The 20819-nt window shown below is 35.3% G+C and overlaps 1 protein-coding gene across 1 annotated transcript in view; it reads right to left on the bottom strand.

The window, feature by feature from the left end:
• FMN2 (formin 2) overlaps window positions 1–20819 on the bottom strand; it is a 177298-nt gene that overhangs the window by 39464 nt on the left and 117015 nt on the right. Inside the window, exons 12-16 of the mRNA XM_054197192.1 lie at window positions 20613–20742; window positions 19494–19640; window positions 17550–17609; window positions 17248–17368; window positions 7213–7305 (exon numbers count right to left, since the gene is read on the bottom strand). Coding sequence (XP_054053167.1) covers window positions 7213–7305; window positions 17248–17368; window positions 17550–17609; window positions 19494–19640; window positions 20613–20742 — 551 coding nt within the window. The remainder of the gene's footprint in view (window positions 1–7212; window positions 7306–17247; window positions 17369–17549; window positions 17610–19493; window positions 19641–20612; window positions 20743–20819) is intronic.

Consider the following 20819-nt stretch of genomic DNA (forward strand, 5'->3'; position numbering starts at 1 on the left):
GTTAACTAGTATTTTTTTATAATTAGCTGTGAATGTGCTTTCCAGTAACTTTCAAGTGGAGCCAGTTTTGTTGGGTTTTTTTTGACAGATACAATGCCTTTTCAATGAGTCACTAGAGCTACGTTGCTATAGTTTTGAGAATTTCTATTTACACTGAGCAAAGATCCAAGTACATTTGGATGGTTTATTATCAGGTACATTCAGGCTAAGAAAACTTTGCAAAAAGAAAGCAGAATTTCTTCAGGGAATCCTAGCAAGAGTTTTACATCCTTCTCTATTTCCTATGACAAATTCACAAATTCATGTGAGCATGAAGAATACTTACTCCACTCCCCCATTTTCTAAGATTTTCTTACATACATGATAAAGAACATTTAAATACTTCATTCTGATTCATTTCTTGAAGATGACTGGAGATAGAGCATCTAGTATGCTGGAAATTTTCCTAATTATGTTGTTCCACTTTTTTCCACCATACGTGCATAGACATTTATATTGCTTCCAACCAATTGCACTTTGCAATGATTTTACACTCTCACACAACAGGAACAATTCAAATTACGTGTTAGCCCCATAGATTATGACCAAGATCCATGGAACCACAGTTTAAATTCTCAGTGACTACGTGAGCACTGAAAGTTGATCTTTGTTGAAAGTTAAAAAAAATTTAAACCTAACAACAACAGACTCTATAAAAGGAGACTGACTTTTCAATTAATAACTATCATTAATTAATATAATAACAAAATAAGTCAGCACAAGTCCTATCTACTCCTCATACATGCTGCGTTTCAAGATGTGAACTCTCTCCACATTTTGCTATTTGTGTCCTCTTTTAATGCATTGCAGGCAGCAGTCTGGTAAGAAGATAGATTATTTGCCACCCTTTGAAAGATGACATCTGCCGTCAGCTGAATGGAGGGAGAATTGGGACCCAGGTCCAGCACTTTAAAAAAAACCAACAAAACAACCAAAAAAAAAAGAAAGAAAATCACTCCATCATACTTAGTTACTTGCATTCGGTGACTACTCACTATAACGTTATCGTATGTCACACTCATACATTGTATTTGACGTGCAGCTTTGAGCTCCTCACCCCATATTCCTTGCTACTGATTCTAAAATGCTACACTCAAAAGCCTCAGTCAGGTCAGGACTAGGCACTAAACAGACATGCAGTTAACTGGCATACCTAGGACTAAATATATGTTATTAGGTACAGTAAAGATACTGCAAGAGACTTCAGGCCTGATTTAAAAAGGCGGCTGTTAGCTGTGAGCCTGGACTCTGCAGTGCTGGAGAACACGTCATGCCATAGGGATTAGGGCCAATGAAGGAGCTAAATACTCTTACTTAAGCTTTAATGTCATCCTCTTATTTTTCTTTCTCCATCCCAAGAACTATGTGATAAAATCAATGTTATTTAAACACATTTTTGATTTTATTGGAGAAGAAATTTTAAAATGCGAATTAATTTTTCCCTCCTAACTATCCACAAGGTTTTTGGTATTTTCAGTAATCTGCTGCATTTATTCAGAACACTTTGGGGTGGATGACTTGTACCATGCTATTGTGACACTCATGCACTGATCTGTTCCCAAATAATGTCAAAATACCTTTTTTACTCTACCACACCTGTGCTGCCTGCAATCATTGCATTGGTGTCTACAAAAACGATTAAATGAGGTCCTGTGCCAAAGGCACAAACAGCTGCCAGCCCCAGTGTAAAGGTCTGGCCTTTCATGGACTTTGAGGCAAGGTGCGGCTAAGTCAGTGAAGCCTGTTTAGTGCTGCAAATAAAACACAATCAGAATTAGGATTATTATGTAATAATGCACACCAATGGAGGTGCTGACATCTGAGGTAGGGACAAGTTTATACAATACTGACGTTAAACTATTCATTAGCATTAAGATGTCAGTGTGAGATTAAAAAATACTTTCAGCATTCAAAGAACAAGTTTTAAAAGCTCTTTCAATAATCCAACAAAATGAATACTAACATAAAAGTATAAACATTCATGGAATTAATCTGTTTAAGTGTGAATTCCTGCATCTTTTGTTCTAGTGACTTTATGTTGCTTGCTTTTCATATCCCTTCAATATATTCTTCTAAAATGAAAAACTTCGGTTTTTTTAATCTTAGTAACGAGTATATTTTGATGATAATAATAATATTTAAACTGAATGCCTCCACATAAATCTACCAATATCCAACCCCTTAATGTTCTATGCATTCTTTTTTTTACAGAAAAACATTTATTTGTATATATTCTTAATGGTGTTTTAGTCATATTTTCTCAAATTATTTTTAGAAAAATTATGTAGTAGTGCTATGTTCTCCCTTATATTAATCAAATTATAAAAAAACATTTAAAGAAAATAGAATCTGCAAAATCAATCATTCTGGGGTAGAAAATGCCAGAATTAAGATTACCCTAGCAGCATTCATTTCGCAATCATCTACAGTACTTCTGGAGCCAGGAACTGAACCCAGCCATCCAAGATTCAGTCTGATGCTTTAGTCTCATTCACAATCCATCATTTGATGGATTGCATCATGATGATGCACAGCCTTTTGCTTCTTGACCTAAAAGAACAAGTCACGGCCAACTATCTGGTTGGAGCTACAGCAATAAATACAATACACTTTGTGATTTATACATTCATTTACTAACAGTTTGGAAACTGGATTCCTGAATGCTCTTCCTGGCAAAAGAGGGAGATGGTTACAGAGAGCTCACCCAAGAGGACAATTTTAGCATCTTTATTCTGCAAGATCATGAGGATGTGGCTAGAACTTGGGTCTGGAGAAGAGTCTATATTCTTGGGTCCAGCAGAATGAAAACTGGGGCTGGCATTCACTAAGAAAAGTAGAACTGCAGAATTTTGCAAAATAGGACTAGAAGGAACTAAAGGCTGAATGGTTACCTTGTAATCCCAAACTTGCAATCATACTGGAATTATTCCCAATGTTTTTAGATGAACTAGCTAAACATTAGAAAATTATGTTTTTACTTCTTCTACAAACAATGTATTCTAGTGCTTAAATTTCCTACACCATAATGCTTTTTCTGAAGTCTAAAACTAATGATATTGGTTTGGCTTCTGAATATGACATCGGATAACTTGCTCAGATTTGAAGTCTGGGACATTTACACAATTTATAGAATCTCAGTGGAAAAGCTGCGTTTCCAACATATTGCCTCTTCCCAGTTCCCAAACCAGGCTTACTTTTCCGAGGGAGTCATGGCTGCTGCCTCCTGTCATAAGTTTCCTGCCTTATCAGGCTGACAAGAATTCACAGCCTAGCTGCAGACCCAACAGCAAACACCCAAAGACACTTTTTCAATGCAAAGTTAACCACAGTTAAAACCTGGGGACTGACTCTCATTTGTGGTTCATGCACACACAATACTTTCAACATGAGCTGGCTATCCTATCAAGTGGGGACAAGGTTAAAGGATTACTAACTGCTAATGTAATTCCTCTACAAATTGCATGATGATTAGCGCCCTCAGTATTTCCCCACCGTCCTGCGTGCCAGACACAGTTCCCCTAGGAAAAGCAGTAATTTCTGAAGCTTTCTAAACTGGAGAATGTAATCTCTGATGTTTTTGTGTCCCTATCTATCCACAACTACATACAGAACAAAGGCGACAATGTTCCCAAATAGTGTTTTCCTTTGCAATCTCTCTTATTCAAATTGTGATAATTTGTGGAGAATAACTCAAGGACAGAAAACGTCAGTGAATATATACACCTTATACTGGGGAGATGCAAACAGTACTTTTTAAATTTCTACAGTTTGGTCTGAATAACTTCATTAGAAAAAGACCGTTGTTCTACTAAATTTCATGCTTATATTTTATATTACTCAAACACTGGAAACCCTTAAAGAAATGGTTAGAAATATGTAACAAACAAAACAATATATTTTTTAAAAGTCTTGCATTTTCTGACAGTTTTTCTCCAACCTCCTTTTTCAAAGTAGCTGCTCTGTTTTGGTTTTTTTTCCCCCTTTCTTTCTTTTTTCCTTTTCCCTTTTTAAATCCTGTGGCTATAGAGAATTTCCAGAAAAAACTATTAACATTTGTGAAAACAAAAGCATCACGTTATATACTGTGTGACTGATGATTTGCAGCATGTGGAGCCAAAAAGAGGAGAGTAAACGTGGAAGAACAGAAAGGACTACCTTGGAGGTTTTGAGGCACACAGACTGTCAGAAATCAAATGCATAGGAGGATAGGATAGGTAGTTTGATATTCTCTTAAGTAGAACAATCATTTTAAGAATGACCCCAAAGAATGAAAGTCCATCAGAAAAAGGACTGGCATCCTTTCACTAATTTGCATATTTTAATGAATATACTGACTAGGCTGGCAAGGCAAACTCTGAACAGCCTCAATCATACATACAACTAGCATTTTCATCTAAAATGTTACAACTCTGAACACATTCTTGCCTCTTCCCCTTCTTTATCTTTCAAATGAAATAACCTTTACAAGGAAACTAATAACATACAACCTTTTTTGTCTCTGATGAATCTAATAAAAGTGTTAACGTTAAAAAAGTTTTTATTAACACATCAGTACTAACAATCAGCTAGACTAGTTACAGTAACTTAATTCAAAGTTATGTAACTGTGCCAGACAGTAACAATTCTTATAAAGCAGTGCCTTTCTAACCCCTTGCCAAGGATATTTAATTTGATGTCCAAGTTTTCTTGCCTATGGGGAAACGATTTTCCATTTTAGCTGCTAGCAACAAGTATAAGTGAATATGCTGTAAATAACTAGCTATTTGAACTTTTGGGTCCCATTATCTACTCTGAAAAAGCATCATATAAACGTGCCAAATTATTCAACCCTATGAAAAATGCTTTTCATCTGAATTATAAGTTAAAACTTTTTCTGACTTTAGAGAAACCGGAACTTGAAAAGATAAAAACTTAAAGCTTGATTTTTCTTTGCCCAGAGCATATGTTATATAAACACAAATCCCCAAAAGGTGCCAAGAATTGTCCCTCTGTTTTTCTAAATGATCATGTGTGCAGTCTAGCTGAAAAGACTCATCGATTATGTCTACATAAACAACAAAAGCCCTTAGAAAAAATATCTAGATCAAAAGCCTGTCAAACACTGAACAGGAAAGAGAAATCCTGCTTTAAACATGGCCTCTTTCAAGTCTGAATTCAATCCCATGAAGTAAAAACAAAGGATTTCATAATGAAAGGTATTTAAAATTACTTTATTTTTGGAACTTAACCAGGGATTCTTTTTTCTTATATGTTAACCTTTGTCTTTCTTACACCGGGACAAAATTCTGCAAACTGCGTCTTACAGTTTTAAATAAATATAGAAATTGTTTAGTCACAGTCCACTGTGTTCACAATACACATTTCCAATTATTTTCATTAAAACGTGACAATGATATTCTTACTGACATTATGGGTTTCTCCTTTTGTCAAGCACCCAACAATATCGACTGTTAACATGGGAACACAGCAAATTTCTCAATGGATGAGATGCATTTCTTTTTCTCCCTCCCCCTTTTTTCCTCACTTTCATGAAATACTGACACATAATCGAGAAAGGAAATTGTGTATCCTTGCAAAACCAGAACAGAATGCTATATAGCTTATATATAATTACGTTCTGGAAGTCATAGTCAAGAAATCATAAAGTAAGCTAAAGTATAGAGTCAGATACTTCTGAAAGAATGGTTTCTAAAAGAAGTGAAAGAAATTTAACAGATATACGTCTGATGAAATATAATCCCCATGTTTGATTTCCTGCTCTGTTATTAAGGTTAATATGCAAACATATGGCATGATTTACAGTATACCATTAGTGATCTCTTTCAGACCAACTTGTGATTTGATTGTACCCTATCTATATATATAAATAATAATATAAACCTAATGTAAACCACTTGCTACATGTTTAATCATGCCACTAATGTAACATTTATACATCATGTACATAATCAGAATCCAGTTTTAAAGCAGTTCATACCTATTATTGCTGGAGACAACATACTGTTTGCCAGGTTTGGTTAATAGACACTTGTCTTAGAAAACATCAGTTCACATTTGATGATTCAAAATGGTGGTTTTGCTGAATTTATTCACTGTAATTAAGAGTCCTATAGCATGGATCAGTATATACTAGAACATACGTACTCCACTTATAAAGTTCGGATAGATGGTCTTGAATATTTTAACCAAGCAGAGATAAATGCATATCTGACTGGCCTCTCAAACATAATGTACATTCAGTTAATAATTATTTCTATATACGATAGCTCATTAAGACAGCTCTAGGCTAACAAATTACTGACAGCTCCATTGAATCAGCACTAGAAACTGACTTTTCACATAACTTACCTGCTCAGGAGATAACAGGTCTGCCTTCTATTACAAAATGCAATATCAAAGCAGAAGGAGCAGCAAAGTGGTCAAGAAAGTTAAAATTTCATTAGTGTACTCATCAAGCCATTGTCACCCTGATGCACTGAATTCTAACTTGCGTCAAAAAGTGAATTGGTCAATACAGAGTATATTCTTTCAGAGTAGTATTTCAAGAGAGGCTCTGATATACAGCTAGTCAAAAAATTAAAGTTGTCTATCCCTCCTATATTCTCACAAAAGAAAGGTAAAGCACTGAAAGCATAGTCAAGTCATTTTTGAAGTGTTTTCTTTCTATCACTCGGGATGCCAGTTCATCATGGATATTTCTAATGTATTTTTGCTTGCAGCATTTTCCACTAATCACATCCAAGTATTTCATATGGATTTGCCTTATATCTGGAAAACCTTTAACTACTTTTGCTATGCTTAGTCCATGTTTTTGGCGCATACAAAAGAATTATCTCTTTGGAAAGAAGTTAATGAAACAGATCCAGGTTCAATAATTTTTCAAGGAATACAGGTTGTAAAATTGTTTTCTCCTGGAATGTTGAACTTATCAGAAGATCACACACTCAAGCCAATAGCATTTGTCTTTGCTGTCATGCAAGAGAGCGTGAGTCACCTACAGTACAACAGAATCATTTTGCAAACCTTTTAGAACTGTGTGGCATCTGATTAAACTAATCCACATCTTTCTATGATGCCAAAATAAATAGTCCCTTTCCCACAATGTATAAACATTGTTCCCATAACTTTCCTTTGAAATGTCATGAAAAGGTTAAGTGACGTTTCATTATTTACCTTGACTAATGAATTGCTCCATGCTGTCTTTGAAAGGCTGGAGGTGCTCTTCTAGTGATAGCTGATAAACTTTTGCTGCTTCTGTCTCACATGCTGAAATTGAAGTAACAGATTAGCTTAGGATGACACATCATAGTATGGATCTTCATACTTCAATAAAAGACACATTTAAATTAATGCATAGCCAGTGAAACTGATGGAATATGTGCCTCAAACACACTACTTAAGTACAAACACTATGATAATATATTCAGGAACAGTTATGTTCCCGGTCAAATGTTTTTGGCCAAAATATACAGATAATTTGTGGACAGTGTCTTAGTTTAAATGAATGGTAGCAAAAATTAACAAAAGCATTCAATTGTTTTGAAGGAAAAGGACAGATTCAAGGGGCTGAAAAATGTATGGGAACAAAATTACAAACTCAGATCCCAGGCTATGTTAATATACCTGGCCCCAGGTAACAATGCTTGAACCAAAACAAAGTTCAGATGCAAAACCTGCACCAAATAGCATGAAGGACCTTAATTTAGTGAGTAGAGACAGATGAGGGCTTGATACCTGTTAAAACTACAGACGTAGTGAAGTGCCTTGCATTGTTCAAAAGTGATACTGCAAAATGATTAAAGTGAAAGAATGTAAGAGTATAGTTATCGTGGTTTGAGCTCTGTGAGAGACCTTGGAGTAGGATAGCTTGGTTCTTACTGCACTAGAGACCAGGACAGAGAAGCTGGAGCCTGAAGCAACCCTAACACAGATTATTCATCGGTGAGGTGGTACTATCATCCTTCCACCAACTATCCAAGCTAATTTATGCTGTATGCAAAATGTTTCTAAGGTTGGAGAAACCTGTTCCTTCAGAACGGAATAGAAGCTGTTCCATTGATAAATAGGTGTTTACTTTTGGTCAGCTTACAGATTGTAAATGCACAATGATTCAGCTTTCCTTTCCTGTGCTGATGTTTTTGCTATGTCTAAAAATTACAAAAAAAAAAAAATACCAAGGTGTGTTGATAACCTCAGCAAAGGAAACTTTTAAATTCCATATAAAACAGGATGAACAAAATCATGTTCCAAAAGTTCCCAAATTATCTTGCAGGTTCTTAAACAAATGTTAGTTAACACATGTGAAATGAGGAGGGGATCCAAACGACCACAAGTTTTCTTACTGTGTATGATAGACAAAAAAATAGTGAAGCTATGTACTGTTCAGCAAAGGAACACATTCTGATGGTGACTTACAGAATTTTTATTGTTCTTTTCTCCTATTCAGAAATAAGTGGCAGAACTGAAAGATGCCATAGAACCTACCATAACATTTAATACCACCTGAATTCCATATGTTTTTCCAGAATATAGATTACATATTCTTCACAGAAGTACATTATACTCTCTTGAATTAATGTCTGCAGCTCATGATGAACTCCTGATCTCTCAGCTGATTTGAGAGAAGTATAGATATTATGAAGATATGTACCCACCAAAAATCTTAGCCTATACCCGTGCCAATAGCCTGAAGCAGTCCCTTTTCAAAGCCTATAAGGAAATGCAGGGATATACTATCCTTTCTATTCAACTTGCTATGGAAAAGAAAAACATGTAACGTTGTCAGAATCAAATGTCTTTTCTTTAACCATTCAGATACTGGAAGCTCCTCCGTGGTTGATTTGTTAGTGCACGTACGTGGGGTGGGGGAAAGGGAGTGCAGTTAATGATAGCTTTGTTTCTCCAGTTTTCGGGAGAGGTTTTTCTTGTTCATTCCCTCCTCTTCTCCCGTTAGAAGACTAAAATCAGCGATGTTCAAAAGAATAGTAGTTCAGGCCATTTTTGACCCTATTCCTGAATTGCAAACAATGTCTAAGTCATTTAAAAGCCAAAAGGAAACACAAGAAAAAAAATCCATTTTTCTTGCTTTATAGAAAGATATACGTGGCATTCAACCTCTAAAAATAGGACAAATGCTGTCATTATCACCATACTAATATCAGTGTTATGATGCTTAAAACAAACTAGTTCATCAGATGCTTTCTTCATTAAGGAATTAACAGGCCTGTAAACTCTTCTAAGTTCCACAGTTCTCCAGAGCACCAAGACCAGAATCATGGGCTCCCTGCACAAACTGTTGGATTTAGCACTCATTTACGATGTTCTGTAATTTGTCACCAGAGTATAAAACCCCACTATTTGGATGAGGTATTGTTATTCTTCACTGTAACTAAAGAAATTAAAGTGTTAACCATATGAAAGGAAGAAAAAACACTAGCAGTTACCAATATTTCTGCCCAAGTGAAGGAATAAGATACTGAATAAATGTTTATGTCAGAAGTGTATTTCATAACTTCTAAGCAATGTGGATGTGAAACATGCAAAAAGGGAAAAAAAAAAAAAGTATGTGAGAATACCAACAGTCTTCTATATTTGATTATCTTTTTTCCTCAGATTCATACTCAAATACATTTCTCTCCACAAAACAGCCCAGCTAAACTTCCCAGATATCAAAGGAATAGTTTGGCAAAATGGATCTGCTGTGATGAGTTTGTAAACGTTTTGTGTGAAACAAAAGCTTGTCTTTTTTGATAACAGGCTCAAAACTTGCTCTGTTATCATCCCAGTTCTCACAGGTTCAGTTATTTTCATGTCTCAGGAGATGTGCACACAACTGAGAAACTTAGACAAAGCTAGCGTATTCCTAAACTCAGTTTATTTTAAGCAGATTTTAAGTTTTTTTATAACGAAAGAATTGAAAAGTATTTAAGGCACCACAAATGAGAGTCATGTAGGCAGTCACAAAAGCCAAGCACTAGGCAGAAGCTTATCTCACAACCTGGAATGGCCCAAGCAGGAATAAAGATAGATAAAAACTTCTTCATATTGCTTTGCAGCAGGGTGAAGGTTTTAGTTCCCTGTAGCCTTGAATACCCAGTCCTCATGCACCAATCTTATACCTTCCAAAGATCTCGAATCCTAAGCAGGAGTCGGCGTGGGCGGAGATACCTCTTCTCCAACCCTCTAAGCCAATATTAGCATATAAGCAATATCTCAGCAATGGAAAAGACCAAAAGTCCATCTAGTTTCCTCTCCTCTCTAACATCACATGCTGCAGAGGACTGTATGTGATTTTGCAGAGAAGCAACACAAATGGATTCTTGTGGGAGGACCTTCTAAATTTTGGCAATCCAAACTGGTAGCTTTTTGCCCACACATACACAGATCTCTCAAATGCTCCTGATATGGAAATTGATGTGAAAATCTGTGTTCAAAACTAGTTTAGAGATTTTAAAAAATTGCAATTCCAGCTGCATCCATTATCTCAAGAATCTCCTCTCATTCTCAATTTCCATGTTAAAACACAATTAATTGCCATTTTTCAAGTGTTAGCATGCTTACCCTCTTTTTTTTTATTTTTAGGTCAATATACTAAAACTGTATAAAGTTTCACAACAGCTAACATTGGTTAAGAGACATCTATACAGAAAAGGAAAAGAAGAGTCACAAAACGTTCTGTGCATTGTACTAACACTTTCAGCAAGCGATTCTGGTAAGTGATCTAAAATGCACCCAGTCTTAGTATTGAAAATAGTTGCTTTACTTTTTAAAAAGGGAGAAGAAAAAATGTGTTTGAGATCCAGAATATGTTTAATGCACATTTTCCAACTAGCTCTGTTGGATACCAAATTTTAGCCCTTGGAAGCACAAATGTCTTCTAATCCTAAAATATGCCTTTTTGAACAAAATGTGTGAGCAGCTGCTCCTCAGGCTTACTGTATTGTCTTTGGTCAGGATAGTAATGGGCATCATGATTTTTCTTTCAACACCCTCAAAACATTAAAAAAAACCCAAACCAAAACAACAACAACAAAACCCCACCAAAAGCACAGTAAGAAAGCAAGCAGAACTGTGAATTATCTTGGATAAGTAATAAACAGGTCCATTAGGATGTTTTGGGTAGTCACTTCTGAAACCACATACTTATTTATAGAAGTCCTATAGAATTTAAGTGGATTTTCAAGACTGTTTAAGATCTTGAAAGCACAAGTTGCACTGAGATTTGATACACTATTTGTTTTTAAGTCTTTAAGGAAGTTTTGAAATTATGTCCTTAATTTTCAGAGGTTCTGAGTACTCAGATGGCCACAGGAGATGTGCCTGTGTTCTCCTTGCCTGAGAAGTACATAACAGCATAGCCACTGTTTTCACAACTTCCTCAGTGCTTTTTGGATTCCTTGCAGCTGCAACCTGTGACTTTAAAAGAAAGCTTAGACTCTACCAAAAGGAAACAATACTGGCCTCATCAAAAGATAAACTCTGAGGAACTCGGCCACAAGTACAGAAAGACCTCTTAATTTTCTTTTATTTATTTTTTTGGAATTGTAAAGACTTACACTAAGAACTGCTGAGTCTTCAAGGGCTTCCATAGACAGCTCCTTGTTTGGAGTTTTAAGGACAGTAAAATATGACTCACAGATTGACTGAAAGCCTGGCTTTAGTTTACATCTGGTTTAGGTTTAGGAGTCTGCATGCTGCATAGCTGCAGCAATTAACCCTTTCAGTGACAGCTGAACAAACAGCTAGACTTTGTGGATGCACAGCTGTTCATGAGTAGGCAAAAGTAAAGATTTAATTTAATTAAAACAATAGCTGTTTCTGTAAATGTAGAATGTATGGATAACTGTAGGATTGACCAAAACTGCTAATGTTGCTATATTATTTTGTTAATAATTACCTTGAGAGATTTGGATTTTTTTTATAATAGACTTAAGGCATCTTTTCATCAGAATAAGGATCTATGGATCATGTAAAAAAATAAAAGATCTATTTCTTCATTGTGAAAATTCTTAATTCCCATTTATATCAAAACTATTGACAGAGAATAACAGAAACACAGATACTTCGAAGTATCTTAAAACAGAAAGTTTTTCATGAGGCAATGAATTCCTTAGCACCCCATTTTGGGAGAAGACAATCAGTTTTAGGAGAGCAATCCCTTCCTTTTCTGTCATCTGTAGTGGGACCCTAAATGGCTTAGGCTGCTTAACTTTGTTAACTGAAGTTGAAATTAATACCGCGTCTGTTCCTGATCAAGAGGTAGCACTGAAATGTCGCCAAAGTCCCAGTCCCATAATCACAACTGCGATGGAAACACAGCGTCTTGTGAATATGAAAATACACGAGAATATGCATCTGTGAGAGAGAGAGGATGATGTGCAAATAGAATGGTGCGTGGTTGTTTTTTTTTTTATTTTAGCCTGCAAATGTTAATCTTACTTATAAAAGAACTAACAGTGGATGCAATCTTACTTTGCAAACTTATCCATGCATCTCAGACACAGAGTTGGCTACGAAGAGGAAAATTCCATCTCAAGCTACAACTCGACTGCACTCTTAGGGTTGGGACCTCTTTCTAGGTGTTAGGGGTAACCATTACTGAGGCAGGAGGAATGATTTGTCAAAAGCTAAGTAGTTATGAGATAACTATGTGAGAAAGAAATCATAAGGGGTCAAAGCATAACATGCCTACTACTATCGCATCTCTCAGTCCCACATTGGGGTGGCGTCAAATTCAACTTTTAAAAGTCTTTCTATTGCACAATATGGTACTTCCAATGCTCTGATTTACACAGCAGGTATTAAACACAAGAGCACATACCAGCTCTACAACTAGCAGATCCAAGCTGAATAGATAATTTTAGGTGACTGTAAGAAGCACAGAAAAAATTGTGAATGTGTATTTTTCCAAGTTACCGTGGGGCTTTTCTTGGAACATACTTTTTAAAATACAAAGTGTTCTGCAACTGCTTAACATTTTATAAACATTCTCAGTCACATTTACTCCAAATTAAAGAGGCGTACTGGGCCACACAGCCTAGTTTCCTATCGATGGAGGCTTTTCAATGAGTTGTAAACACTCACAGTAGGAAAAGAAAGCATCACAACAAAAATAATATTTAATTATCATAATTATTACTTGTAATCCATTTTCAATGAAAGATATTTAATATGACAACATTATGACATATAAACAAGTACTGACTTCAGCTCGATTTTGTAGCAGTCTGCATTGTATCATTCATCTCTTCAAAATTCTACTAGTCAGATTTATTTTCTGCCCAACGTTGTTTCTAATCCCCTTTTAGCTGAGCGTCAGTGAGTTTTGCAATAAGTGACAACTGATGAATTAGTTTTTGATTTGCAAGAATAAAGTTACTATTGTAAAGCTAAAATGTTAATGTGTAGCTAAAGACCAGCTTCTAAACAGTTTTAACTTGCCATAAGTGCTTCATAAATACTGCCATTTTAGTGTCCTAGTTCTTTCCTAAACTAAATACATGTCTTGAAGAATTTCATGGTCCACAAATCCAACATTCTCCTAAATCAAAACTGCACCTCCAGAGAATGTCAGAGCAGAGAGGATTAAAACATTAATTGATTCAGTACACGTTTTCCCTATCGTTCTGCCCCACATCTAGCATTCTGAAGCATCTAGAAAAGTATACTGATAATAACAGATATAGAACACAGGTCCTAATCAGCGAGAGTCATGCACTGCTCTTGTGACCCTGGATGCCCCATTTTCTTTACATGGTGAGTTGATTTAAGTCATGTGGCAAGTGCTAAAGTTTCTTCTGTGGAATGACATAGAAACAGAAGTCATTGCTTGGCATGACCGCATCAAGGAACGTTGCTGACAGCCAGGAGAGATCAAAAGCAGATCAAGTTGCTTAACAAACTATATGTCACTGAAGTCAAAAAGGCTAAAGTGAGAATCCTGGAGAGCTGTGAAATCTGGGAGCAACAGATGGAGCCAAACTCAATTGGTTTGTTAGCAAAAGGATTTACCTGTTCTTTGGTCTTCTGTCTTAAAAAAAATAAATAAATAAGTCTAGTATATAAACTTTATCCCTGTAGTCTTTTAAATAACATTTAAATAATATTTTCAGTAAAAAAACCAAAACTGAACAACAGGCAAATTTGATATTACATGGATAGTGTAGCTATAATCTTAGGGGGGATTTTTTTTTTCCAATTTAAAAAAAAAGAATTGTAAATTTCTGTCTTAAACTTGGAACAGGCACACAGCATGCTTTCTGAAAGTCTTTTGGACTTACACTTTTAATCTGAAATCTCAGAAGAGACTTTTTTTTCTAACACTTACAAACTGCAAAGCATACAGTTCGTAAAAAACTTAAAAATGGACAAGAACCACCAGAGTCAAAAGGGCTGAAAGAATACAAGTTTGAATAACACGATTGCTATTTCTTTTTAGGCAACCAGCACAACAACTCCTTTAATACAAACATAAGCCCAAGCTCAGAACTGTGAAAGAGCACGACAACAAAATCATTTTACAGAACCATAAAAATTATTTATATCTGCATGTCTTTGTGAACACTACTGACATATTTAGATGGCAAAATACAGCATTGCTAGAATGAACTGCTATTGTTATCATTACAAAACCATTTTACTTTTTTTATAATAACCTTCCTCTACTTTGTGTTTTTGTTGTTTTTTAACCATCCCCAAAATTTTATGAAAGGATCCTTCTTTTTACCTTTGAAAAATTGTTATGGAAAGCTTTTTAAGACAGAAATAAAATATCTTCAGAAGCTTTTGTTCCTGGGTGAACCAATTGTACTAAGTGTGGTATCTCTGTGCATGGTTTGCAGGTTGTTTGAAATTAACATGCACAGTTAAACTGGACACCTTAAACTGGTGATACTGTCTCCCTCAATGTTATGTGCAATTTTCAGTTTTTCAGTGATAAAGAACAAAGCAAACACAGACCTCCCACACCCTCCAAATGGTGAAATCCATCCTCTCATGAAATCTTCCATCTAATCACTGATGAAATAGGTCCAAGGCTACAGTCCACATCTCACTATAAAACTGGAATACATTCACGGGCATCTATTTCTATGGCTTTAAAGTCAGTGATAATCAGTATGTCTCAGGAATACTCAATACTCTTCTCACTGACTTCAAAAGAAGAGGATCATAATTTGGTTTTTGTCAGAATTTTCTCAGCATTCTACAGCCTTCTTCCTGCTCAGTCATTTAATGAGGCACTTGCTAGCTCTAGTGACTCATAAGGTTCCAGATGCAAGTTAGCAAATCTGGTAGTGTACTTAAACTAAATGCAGAGGAAAACCACTTTGAAGTCTTTTTATCCATTCAGCTAAAATGAATAAAATATCCATTTGTACCCTATTTAAAAAAAACTGGCATTAAGCTTGGCTATTCTGTCTTGCTGAAAGCATTACAACAATTAAGCTATTGGAATACCTAGAAGTTTTAGTGAATGCTCTTGCAGTCATACATTTTTTTTAATACAAATGATTTTTAATTTAGGGTGACACTTTTCTTTGGAAAACAGAGCCAACGCAAAGCACTTTGCATCACTCAGGGCTGACAAAGTCATGAAGGGGAATGCAGACTAGTACTGAAATTGTTGCTTCATATCCAGGAGGGGATGCAGAAAAGGGCCAATGCTGTCCCTGAAAAGTTTGTACCAAAGGCAATAGAGAAAGAGTGATGGTGTCTGCAGTTATTCCTCAGTTTCATTAACTACAGAACACACTGACAACAGAGACTCCAGCCTAAGGCCTGGAAGCACAGAAAGAATTCAACTGCAGTCTGATGGCAGAGCAAAGCATGTAATTTCCATTTTTACAGAACCCCTGCTTTGATCACTGCAGTGTGGATTTTTTTCATAAGAGATTTATGCCTGTGTGAAAATTTCAACCTTGATCTAAAAATATTTAGCCTTTCTTCTATATAAAATCATTTTTGGTGAGCTTGTGAGGAATAATGTCTGGCCCCATAGATGTTCGTAAATATGTTCCGGAATTCAAGTACCTTTTTTGAATCAAACCTAAGCATCTTTATTCTCTATATGCAAGCCTGGAGATCAGCCCTCAGATAATCTGAAAGTTGCAAGAAGTATAGAAATAAATTTTCATGACTGAACTGTGAGATTTTTGTCCCCTAGACTGTTCAGGGCAGCAAGTGGACGGTGCTGCAGTTTACTCCCCAGTATCACGCTAAGTGACCTTCATGCAACTTTAAATACTACCTCTAACTGTTTAAAATAAATTTTAAAACATCCAAACAGAAAGATGGATAGAGGTAAGAAGTGAAGGTCAGATATCGTTTGGTAACCATGTTATGTTTTTGTTTCAATAGAAAACCTTCTATTCTAGCGTTCAAGGACTAATGGTTTACCAAACCATTTCCTGGTCTCTAGAGGCCTGATATTCAAAATCAGCAAGGCAACAGAAATATAAAGATCATCTCACTGCTTGATTTGAATCCTTCTCTCCAAGATTTAGCATAATGGTACATACCTGGCCAGTCTGGCAGAGACGTTTAGAAAAAATATTGAAGATCTTGGATATTAGCCATCATTTGTGCAAACTGTACTCTTGCTTAACTTAACCTTAGTGCTTACTTCCCACTGCTATGAAGAAATGTATTATACGTGATACATGTTCTTTATTAAGGTCTAGCAGTACATCTTATTTTAAGCTTGTTGAGTTCATTTAAAGAAATCATTCCACAAGCATGAGAAAAAAGTGCTTCCTTTGCATATTATTTTTTAGTAAAGTCAGTTGAAATAACCTGTCTTTAACAACATGCCATATATTACTTTATCTGCTAGACAGTATTTGGACCTGATTATCAACCTTTTTTGTCATGGACACGGTCCAACACTTTGCAGTTCTTTTTATGGTGAAAGACTTTTTGGAATCAGTTTAAAAAAAAAATAATTTTTGTTTTTGGTTTTGAAACAAAAGGTTCAACCTAACTGGTTCGATGTTGTTTATTTTGATAACCTTTTCCAGGTTATCTTCAGAAAACAATGAATTATTGCTTAAATGGTCATGAAAAAGCAAATTAAGGAAACAAAATAGTAATTGAGGAGTCAAAAATACACAACTATTTTTAGACTATCATCTAAGTTCCCAAAATAATACAAACAATAACAGCAGGTATATGTTGGTAACACATAGTTAGTACTTAATGTAGGTTCTGTACCTCGCAAATCTTTCTTCATTTTGCGGAGATCTTTTTGAAAGTCTTCAAACTTCATTTGTGAAACCTGGAAGAGATCTTGTGGGTCTGGAAGAGGAAAGATGCATTGTTCTTTTCCGGCATCCTGATAAAAACACAAATGAACAGTTACATAGTGCTCATTTTTTTTTTATACACTAAAATATATAACTGAACACACAAAGAATATTTGTGCATATTTCTTCATCTCGTACTGCAGAAGAGCAAATTTAGTCAGTTGATTTTTTAAACCTGAATTTAAAGGAGCAAAATTGATTCTCACTCACCTCATCAAAATTACGCAAATAGTATGAGACAATGTAAGATAGAAGACTTCTGCTGTTGTCCTGTATAGAAGAGAGTAAAGTTTGCTGTGTTACTGAAACTCCCTGAAAAAAATTCAGAAATGATAATTCACGCAAATGAAATATTTACTTAGTGTTAACTACAGAAAATACGTTGATGATTTGGTGCGTTCAGTAAAAAAAAGAAAAAAAACAAATTACGAAAAACCCAAGCCCACCAAAACACCAACGCTCTGAAATACCATTTAATCGTTGAAGAAGATAATGGAAAGATATAACACTCTTGTAAGCCACTCCTCATTTTTGAAATTTACTTGATTGTAAACTCAACCCTTACATTTTGAAATTTCACAAAAAGGAAAAGAGAAATTGTTTCTGAGTTGATGTATGCAACTTGTTTGTCAACATTCAGATCTTTTTATTAATCTATAACTATAACCAAAGCAAATTTAAATTAAACGAAGACAGTTATTTTTCTAAATGAAATTTTGGCACTTTTGGGGGAACTTTCTCATTGTTTCCCTTCTGTAATGAAACTTCAGCGGAAAATCTTTGATTTGAAGAGGATTTTTGACAGAATTACATTTTCAGATAGCTTCAGAAAACTATTTTCTAAGAACTTTTCTGAGGGATCAGTAGCAAACAAACCAAAGATGTATCTTGCAATTGCAAGGTTAATAGTCATAATATTTCCAGCAAATTATGTACTAAAGACCTGAGTCACCAAACCAAATTTAGTGTGCCTAAACGATCTACCAAGTCAAGTTCTAAAACTGGTGATGTATCTAGAGTCAACCAGAAGGCTGAGCTAAAGTAAACTGCTCCAAAACACATTGTACTAAGGATTCATTCACATCATCACTCCCTTGGCTTACCAAAGAAACAAGCATGCCAAAATGAAGCTCCTCCATCCCTTTAAAGGCAAATGGCTGACATGGTCTCTCAACTCAGAGTAAACAACAGTCTGTTCACATTACCTAACCCAGAAGCTAAAGCACATATATTTAGCAAGTGACCAAGCAGGGAAACAAACTCTTCTTTTTCTGCCCCTTTCAGAGTAGCAGATCTTGACCGTGACTCACTAGATAGATGTAGGGGCCGATTTAAAGCCCCATGGACTGTTGCTATAACCTTCCCTCATATCACTGTCCATATTCAGATGAGTCTTTTTGTCATAGCCATAGAGACTCAAAGATTATTGTTTCCTGTAAACAAAGCAGGTATTTGAATACATCCCAATCTGAATAACCAAAGCCAAAAAAGTGCTGGTAACACACAAGCTGGAGTTCAGCACTGTGCAAGAAACAGACTTCTTATCATTCTCCTTACTTAGATGACTTTACCAGACAAATCTTAAATCAACAAGTACTTGCTGTGATTATTCTTTACTGGGGTGGTTCCATGGTCCAATAAGAAATGCACACTCTGTAATCATGATATCTATAAATAATGAATTTTGGGTTATCCCAAATGCTTAGGATGTCTATCAATCATTTTCAGGAGTGACATTTTTTTCTTTTTCCTCACTAATATTTTGAATCAGCATCAAATCATAGTTAACTCCTCTTTTAAAACTGTTTCCGCTTCTGTAGCAAATGTTTTAACTGTAAGGATCACAGTATTCCTTTTGAATACAGGAAAAGTTGAAACTATGCAGTGTACCAAAAGTCAAATACATATCAGATTAGGAACTGAGACATAATTTAACATAATTTTTTTGTACAGTAATGAAAAGAGAGGGTTCATTTTAATATTTGTACATAAATACATACAACTCTAGAAGTGTGATCAGCTAAGTATAGTAACAAAAGAATTCCTTTTGCCATGCCTTCATAAATTTCACACCACTTACTTGGAAATGGAGACAAAGTAATTTTCTGAGAATTTAACATTCTCAGGCCTACAGGAAGTCTAGAATCAACTTACACTGCTCTTGACATCTTTCAGTTTTGGCAGGATATCTAGTCCAAACCCATCAGCTTGTCCTCGCGTCCTGTTTCCACCATTCATGTAATTTCCAAAGGCAAGAACCAAACCCAGGACCTGCATAACTCCTGACCCATTTTTCAGTGTCTACAAAATAGAAAAAGAAACAATTCTCTGTTCAAACTCATAATATTTACTGTCAACAGTGTTACTGACAAGCAGATTTGTTGATACTGTGTTTAGAAATAATACTTATATAAAGGGTCAAACATAGGGAATTAACAACTGTGTTTAGAAGTAATACTTATATGAAGGGTCAAACATAGGGAATTAACAACCTTCTACTGCAACATGTAGAAATAGAATAATATCAATGTGTAATTTTTTGTGAATGAAGAATTTTATCTCCAAAATGGATACTTAGAAAAAAATAATAGGAAATCTATACAATATTATCAGAGATGACCTGTTGAGAAAAACAAAATAGTAATTCCTTAACTGATGCTGGTACGGTGAATGGTATATTTAATTTAGGAGAGAATTCTTCAATAAGTTCATAACACCCCCACGTGGAACAACTAAAACATTTAATCAATCAAATAAAAATATCGATTAAATGGTAAAACAATTCAATAAAATATTTCAACTAGTTTTCAGTTATCAAAATACTGATGAAACCTGCATTTTAAAGCCATGTATTTGTTTTGCATGGGACCACAAAATTCCAGTAATTCTCTTTCAGCTAGAGACAACATATCTAAAATCAGTTAGATAGCAATCAGATATATTATTGAGTTGCGCACTTCCAAAAATCCAAGCAAACGCAAGGTGGACTGAACTGGCATTCACTTGGAAAGGAGTGATACGCTCGCTATGAAGAGGGAAGACTATTTTTCAGAGACTGATATACATTGATGGCAAAAATATGATACAGTTCAGTACCAAAAGCTAACCTTAAAATTCGCTTTGAAGTACAATCATAAAACGTTCTATTCTGCTGTCCTTCAGATTTAATGAGTACTTAAAGTAAATAAAGAGAAAACTTTTGAAATAGGAGTACAACTTAACAAGATTAAATATCAGAAATTTAGCTCTACCTTTTCACTGAGCACAACCTACCTCACACAGTTTCTGTAACAATTCAAGTTTGCGACGGATTGAACAAATGCTTTCTGAAAATGTTGATTGGAACAGGATGCAAAACACACGCTCTGAAAAGTTGGGAATTAGTGAGAGTTCATAGAGGAACCTGTAAGAGTGATTAAAGAAAATTATATGGGTCACTGTCAGTAAGTACGGTATTTTTTTTCTTTTATAAGATCTCTA

Source organism: Rissa tridactyla, chromosome 3 (genome assembly GCF_028500815.1).
Source record: "Rissa tridactyla isolate bRisTri1 chromosome 3, bRisTri1.patW.cur.20221130, whole genome shotgun sequence".
NCBI lineage: Eukaryota > Metazoa > Chordata > Aves > Charadriiformes > Laridae > Rissa > Rissa tridactyla.